This window comes from Fopius arisanus, unplaced genomic scaffold (genome assembly GCF_000806365.1).
Source record: "Fopius arisanus strain USDA-PBARC FA_bdor unplaced genomic scaffold, ASM80636v1 scaffold00065, whole genome shotgun sequence".
Lineage (NCBI taxonomy): Eukaryota > Metazoa > Arthropoda > Insecta > Hymenoptera > Braconidae > Fopius > Fopius arisanus.
In genome coordinates this window covers 648,458-654,972 of record NW_011887804.1, presented here as the reverse complement: position 1 = coordinate 654,972, position 6,515 = coordinate 648,458, and the positions used below count along the sequence as shown (strand labels likewise).

General features: G+C 38.6%; 3 protein-coding genes across 7 annotated transcripts in view; 1 reads left to right on the top strand and 2 right to left on the bottom strand.

Moving 5' to 3' along the window:
- The window catches only part of LOC105269183 (uncharacterized), a 3,142-nt gene extending 2,284 nt beyond the window's left edge, over positions 1–858 (bottom strand). Inside the window, exon 1 of one of the 2 annotated variants that reach the window (XR_892411.1) lies at positions 782–858. Coding sequence is in view for 1 of the 2 variants with exons in the window: in XM_011309228.1 (XP_011307530.1) it covers positions 683–689 (7 nt within the window). In the remaining variant the exon portion in view is untranslated. Of the gene's footprint in view, positions 1–682; positions 705–781 lie in introns of those variants that run through there. The other variant, XM_011309228.1, reaches the window with a different exon arrangement.
- LOC105269184 (acidic phospholipase A2 PA4) lies at positions 787–3,921 on the top strand. 3 transcript variants are annotated; one of them, XM_011309231.1, is made up of 5 exons: positions 787–951; positions 2,566–2,814; positions 2,873–3,207; positions 3,388–3,554; positions 3,764–3,780. In XM_011309231.1, coding segments are annotated over exons 2-5 (753 nt in total). In that variant the 5' UTR covers positions 787–951; the 3' UTR covers positions 3,766–3,780. The 3 variants fall into 3 exon arrangements, with proteins under 3 accessions (XP_011307533.1, XP_011307531.1, XP_011307534.1); XM_011309229.1 differs by lacking the exon at positions 787–951 and adding an exon at positions 1,288–1,395 and having other exon boundaries at positions 3,764–3,854; XM_011309232.1 differs by lacking the exons at positions 787–951; positions 3,388–3,554 and adding an exon at positions 1,291–1,395 and having other exon boundaries at positions 3,764–3,921.
- Positions 3,922–4,449: 528 nt separating this feature from the next.
- LOC105269185 (NAD-dependent protein deacetylase Sirt4) lies at positions 4,450–6,204 on the bottom strand. 2 transcript variants are annotated; one of them, XM_011309234.1, is made up of 4 exons: positions 6,098–6,204; positions 5,959–6,038; positions 5,594–5,873; positions 4,450–5,332 (listed from the first exon to the last, which is right to left on the bottom strand). In XM_011309234.1, the coding sequence occupies exons 2-4, from the start codon at positions 5,978–5,980 to the stop codon at positions 4,711–4,713; spliced, it is 924 nt and encodes a 307-aa protein (XP_011307536.1). In that variant the 5' UTR covers positions 5,981–6,038; positions 6,098–6,204; the 3' UTR covers positions 4,450–4,710. The 2 variants fall into 2 exon arrangements, with proteins under 2 accessions (XP_011307536.1, XP_011307535.1); XM_011309233.1 differs by having other exon boundaries at positions 5,959–6,204.
- Positions 6,205–6,515: the final 311 nt, after the last annotated feature.

The following is a 6,515-nucleotide window of genomic DNA, read 5'->3' as shown; positions in this document are numbered from 1 at the left end:
CTGCTGTGTTCATCAGTCACACTGACTCGGTGAACACACCAGCTCTCCGCACCCGTGCCTGACGGCGGCAGTCTACACGCCGATGGGTGTGACTAAGCGGGCACCCATCCAAGTACTAACCCAACTGAGCGTTGCTTAGCTTGGGTGATCGCCGGAGTCACACACCGCCCGCGTGGCTACTGTCGCCGCTCAGAATAATTAATAATTTCCTACTATATTAATAATTTACGTAAATTTAATAATTTACCACATAACATTACCACGATAACAAGCCCTTGTACCCCAAATATTTTCAAACGTGTCAAAACTGATATCACACATCAAATATTGACAAAAATTTCACAACTCCATAGAATTTCGAATAGACCCTGAGCATTCAGAAACAAAAAACCAAAAATCCGTGAAAATTCCCTCAAACATTCAATAACTCTAAAGAAATAATAAATAATCTAAAAAATTAAAAAATAAATGAATCCCATTAATTTCATAATAATTCCCACCAAAAAACCTTGAAACAATTAAATTTCAATTTCGTGCATTAAAAATGCATGAAACAGTGAACACCAGATCTAGTCGATCAATGGATAAAAATCCAAAAGAGTTAACACTCGATTAATGAATCAAAGGTCTACAGAAGTGACTAATTAGGGCGATACGATAGCCTGTGTGATTAACGACATACGGTTCATAATTCGTTGTTATATACACACGAGTTTCATGTCACTATATACAAACGCTTTTGTTCCATCGTGCCAAGTTGAATATTAACATCCTGACGTACCTTCCAGCGATCAGTACTCTGGTGGCCGTCGAAGAGGAACAAATAGAGAATTCACCGATAATTCACAGATAATTCACGGATAATTCATCGATAATCCACCAATAATTCCCCAAGTACCTAGTTTCACTCCCAATAATTCGAGGATCTCCCAAAAATCATCTCAATTAACCGTAAGTGAACTCATTAAATTTATCCACATCGATTAATCTCGGGATATTAATTAACCGAACAAATCCCAAAAAACCGCAGATGAACCGATTTTTTCGTTTTAATTTCAATATTTTAATCATTATCAATAATTGTAAAACTTGTACTTGTATTTTCAATGGAAAATAAATATTCCTCGGTTGATTCCTCCACCACTGATAAAATCCCCGGTTATCCCAGGGGGTGGTTTACCCCCCGCATTGCGCAATGCAGCAATTGGCAATGCAATTGCGGTGCGTGCGCAGATGCAATTATCTTACCGGGTGCCGCTCTTTTCCATCTTCAAAATAATTCACCAGTGATTGTCGATCGAGGAGAGGAACCCTGGGTTCGCGTAAACGATTGAAATAAGAGTGACATTTCTGTTATCATAACACGGAATCAATCCTCGAGGGATGATAACAAAGGTAATCGATTTCCCAGGGCACGGGTGTTTAATCCGTCCTGTACCTCCCATTGCCTGAATTCTTGATGTCTCTTGATGACCTGTCATTGCGCTAATTGACGTCATTAAAAACAACCGCGAGTTAATCAGCTCAAACCGATTTTTTAACCGATTTTTTAACCGATTTTTTACCGATTCCGCGATATTCTTGGGGTGATGATGCATTTCTCAACGGTTTATTGATGAGATTGGTGCTTTTAATGATTGAGGCTCATTAGGAGAATGGATCAGTCAAGGGGTTGTCGACTGCGTACGTCAGACTAAAACGCAAATTCCACTTAATGATCAATTGATGAGGACGATGAATGTCACATTGCGGGCGAGCAAATGCATTAAACACGTGCAATAAATTTTATCTGTGTTTACCGGGTAAATGGGGAGATGACCTACTCTCAATTTATTTTTTTTTTTGCTTTTTTTTAAAGCTGCGTTAAAGGTTTTGGGGAGAAATGGATTATCCTGAAGTTTTCGGTGATTCGATTGGTATTGAATTACAATTGAATTACAATTGAATTACAATTGAATTCCAATTAAATTGCAATTGAATTACAATTGAATTCCAATTGAATTGCAGTAAAATTGCAATTGAATTGCAATGGCATTTCAAAGTAGGCGGTATCTTCAGATTTCAAGTGAACATAAAGGATAACCGTTGCCTCAGGCCTCTCGTAATAGATGTATTCTCATGTCAACGCCATGAATATTGCTTTGACCCTGAAGACGAATTCGAAAACAGTTGTCCCTCGCTTTCAAGAAAAAAAAATTAAAAAATCCCCCAAGGATATTTCTTTGTGCCCAACACCCAACGTCTCCAGGAATCGAAAAAAAAAATGGAATTGCGTTGAAAAAAATTGCCGAAATACTGGAAATGTAAAAAAAAAAAATGAAAACCACTAGCTCTTGACCTCAGGTTCCACGGATACCGCAAATGTAAACCAACGGATTGCCTCAAATTGTTTATAAAATAATGATAAAAGTGCATGCAGCTGCGTAAATAGTTTTGCTGTAATAAGAGCCCCAGGGATCCATGAATGCGTCCGCCGTGGGGAAGGCTCGATTAGTTAATCAAAGTACGACTGACCCTGACATAGACATATTTTCCATTTGCTAATGGCTTGCTGACAATTTGCAGATGAATGTAATAATATTCGCAGTCCTGGTTGTCTGGGTGGCAGGGGTGAGATCAAGTGTTCTCGTTGCTGACAATTCCATGTCTAGAATGATTGAATTAAATGCCGGTGTACCATTCTGCTCACTTTACACCGATCGCGGTGTAATCCAGAGGATGATACTGGGTACTGATCCCAAAAAAGTAAGACAGATGTCCAGCAATCTTGTAACAGACCTAGAAGAGACCTGCCGAGCTGCCCAAAATACAAAGGTAATTATTTAATTTCATTATCAAAACTTGAATGAATATTTATTTATCAATTATGAAGCAAACACCAGGGGGTGGATTAATCTACCCCGGAACAAAGTGGTGTGGACCTGGTACTCTTGCAACATCTTACGACGAGCTTGGACATCATGCAGCTGAAGATGCCTGCTGTCGAGAGCACGATCATTGTCCAATTGTCATCAATCCCCACCAATGCATGAACGGCATCTGCAACAGCTCGCCATTCACCAGGTCCCACTGTGACTGCGATGCCAAATTCAGACGTTGTCTTCAGAATCTCAACACCGAAGTCGCCAATACCCTGGGTGCCCTCTTCTTCAACGTCGTGCAGGTCACCTGCTTCAAGGAGAGACGACCCTGCTCCCAGTGGCAAAGGTTATTCATTCATTTATTTTTCTATTTATCTTCCTGCAGCGAAAGGTAAATTATTTCTCCCAGAAAATTTCACACATTTCTTTTTCTTGATCTGTAAAAATTTTATTGAGTCTTCTCTGTCCACTTTGTATTATTAATTCCCCCCAAATCGATTAAATCGATGTGTAATCATAATTTCAGTTGCAAATTACTGCAGTGGGGACGATCCCCAAGGTACATACCCCGGGTTGGAGCTCGCAGATGGAGATGTCGAGTGCTATCATTATTAAAGATAGTTTTAAATGTTGTTACTGATGTAGTGCAAGAGCACCAGAGGAACACACTCGTCAAAAATATCTATCATTTATGTAAAGCCTTTTTTTTTAAATGAACATTTTTTGTTCTTCAGTTTGAATGAAATGTCGGTGAAGGGATGAATTAATGCATGACTTCTCAAATTTTCCAGGTGAAAGGTACTAACTGTTTGCTTGCAGCTGAAAAATCAGGGGATTGGTCGAGGGAAAAATGATAATACTCAATCAATTCGTTACCTAAAAATATAAATTTTCGATTACAGAAATGGGTATGGAGAGGCTGAATCAGATCGTCTCTGCTCGCAGTATCAATTTCGACCCAGTGAAAAGTACGTTCCCCTGATGCCTCTGAACATGAACATGTGAATTCGAAAGCAATACAAAACGGGACCCGACAATCCATGATCCCACAATCTCAGTACGAGAATTTATTCTAACAAAATATAACATCGAATCATCAGGATAAATTTGATTAGTAGAATTAGCACTGCATCTGAGATTAGAATTGCTATTAGTAAATGATCGATTAATTTGATCCCCCGAAGAAATTAAATCCTGAAGGATTTAATGCGTCGAGCTCAATATTTCTGGATCGACTATTTCGATCGGGCCAAAAGAAAAAATTTACATACGCCAGATTTTTATTTAACATCGGCTCCTAGATTTTAAGAATGAGAATTTTATCCCTCAGTGTTTATCACTCCCTGTTTATATTTTGATTTACACTCGACGAAACTAGAATCCAGGGAAAATCCGATCGATCGCTCTAATTAGTTCTCTTTTATATTTAAGAGTAGATGTATTAATGGTGCACAGTCTCAAGTGATAAATGTGATACGAAACCGTGATTGATTTATCTGTAATCGAGATTGTCCAATTTAAATATTATAATCTACGAAATTAGAGATAATAACGCGGTTTTATGTAAAAACCAAATCATATCTTAGTATTATTTTTAATCCACTAGATGATAATCAAAGAATTCTGCTGAACGATTGAGTCTGCACTCATCGTTTGCGTATTTTCAGGGATTTTTAAATATCACGTAGATAAATAATTTGAGTAAAATATAATAAAATATACACATTGTTACAAATAAAAGCCAAATAAATAATCATCGATAACAGATTTATTTCCTATAAACTTGATCAACTCCAGGATTCATTTAATCATGGGAATTTATAATTATGATGTCTAGATTAAATATTCATCAATTACTTCTATTAAAATCATGAGATGGAAATATATTAGAGAGAACTTCTCCACATCTGCTCTTGATTTTCACGTGTGCGTGGCAATCCGCTCGAGTTTCCCCAATATTTACGATGGCAATTGGTTTATTGCTGTCAACAGCTTGTAGAATAATTCTGTACCCGGAGAATGTTGTCAAGGAAGTCCCCAGGACTAGTAGAGCATCGGATTCATCGACAGAGACTCGAACATTTTCAACTACAGCTCGAGGCACGTTATCACCGAAAAAAACGATATCGGGTTTGAGAATTCCCCCGCAATTTTCACAAGGAGGGAGTGCAAAGTCCTCGATCTGCTCTTCAGAGAGCTCAACGTCACCATCTGGTCGTATGGCTTTACTGACAGCTATCACTGATGGATTCGCCTGGTCCAGAACTTTCTGGAATTCCTCACGATTTATCAATTGATCGCAGCCCAAACACATGACCTTGAATGCAGTCCCATGCAGCTCAATCACATTTTTGCTACCTGCTTTCCAGTGGAGACTATCCACGTTTTGAGTTACGATGCAATTCACTATGCCGAGGTCCTCCAGGTGCTTCAGGACTTTGTGTGTAACGTTGGGACGGACTTTGGAAAATCTGTGAAAAGGAGAAAATTTTTGGCGAAAAGAAAAGAAGAGATAAAACAATATTTAAGTGGCAGGGGATTTCAACGGATTTCAACGGTTTCAACGAAATCTGAAGGAAATTACGAAATTCTACTTGACCTTGCGGTCAGTCCTGCGGTCTTGCGGTGAGTTTTGTGAGGAACCTTTCGAGGGAGTGGAAATAACTGGAAAAAAATATCACTAGAAATTTCACTACGTTATTTTTCGCATTCTCTCGGATTATCAGACTGACCTCGGCCATCCTATATAATTCCTCGCCCAGTACCTCCGCCTGACATACTCCTTATTCCTGAAATCCTGATACAGAACCGGTCTCTTGTTGCTCGTGGCGTACAATCCAACCCCCTGAGACCGATAATCTGGGATTCCGCTCTCTGTAGAAACTCCAGCCCCAGTGAGGACACAGATTCTTCCAGAATTCTTGATGAAATTCGATAACTTTGTCAAATCATTCGGATTCGGGGGCTCGTGCTTCGGAACGAATGCCAACACCGAGTAATTCCTCCCCTGTCCTGACGAAACAAAAAAAATAATGAAGAAAAACTAATTAAGAGATAACTTGGGAAGAAAAAAAAATTTATTATCAAACCTTCTCACCCCTGAGTAACCTCAAACACATTGGAACAACGCAATCTTCTTCAATTCAAAAAATGAATGACCTTCAGTCAATCAGAACTCTGCAATATTTAATAAAAATCGCTAATTTCTTAAAACTCATCCTTAATAAACTTTTAACCTTCAGTCGCCTTTCCGTCATATCAATCCTTAGCACTGATAGTCGCAAATATCTGTAAATAACATCTAAAAATCGCAAAACAAAGGCCGTTCCGAGATTTACAACAATTAAATTGCACAAAAGTGAGAGGGCGCACCTGTCAATAAGCCAGGGCGCGAGAGTATCCGTAATTTGAAAAGAATGTGAGTTTCAAATTAATTGAATGCAAATTGTAAATGGCTAATCAATGGAAATATCATTTAAAAACTAAATACTTCGAAATCGAGGAGATATCCAGTGAAATTGAAAAATTAGAAATTTTTGAAAGCGATACCTTTGCAAAATATATACTCCTAATGAAATAATATTATTGTTATAGTGCGTTATCCTAGCGGTAACGTGCTTGGCTACCACGCCAAGGGCTGGAGTTCGATCCCGT

Bases quoted from the DNA above. Each gene is read 5' to 3' on its own strand.
- LOC105269184 (XM_011309229.1), top strand. The intron at 2,815-2,872 runs GTAATTATTTAA...TCAATTATGAAG, and splicing joins GAGCTGCCCAAAATACAAAG to CAAACACCAGGGGGTGGATT. The intron at 3,208-3,387 runs GTTATTCATTCA...TCATAATTTCAG, and splicing joins CCCTGCTCCCAGTGGCAAAG to TTGCAAATTACTGCAGTGGG.
- LOC105269185 (XM_011309233.1), bottom strand. From the start codon at position 5,980: ATGTGTTTGAGGTTACTCAGGG. The intron at 5,874-5,958 runs GTGAGAAGGTTT...TTGTTTCGTCAG, and splicing joins GTGTTTGAGGTTACTCAGGG to GACAGGGGAGGAATTACTCG. The intron at 5,333-5,593 runs GTCAGTCTGATA...TCCTTTTCACAG, and splicing joins AATTATATAGGATGGCCGAG to ATTTTCCAAAGTCCGTCCCA.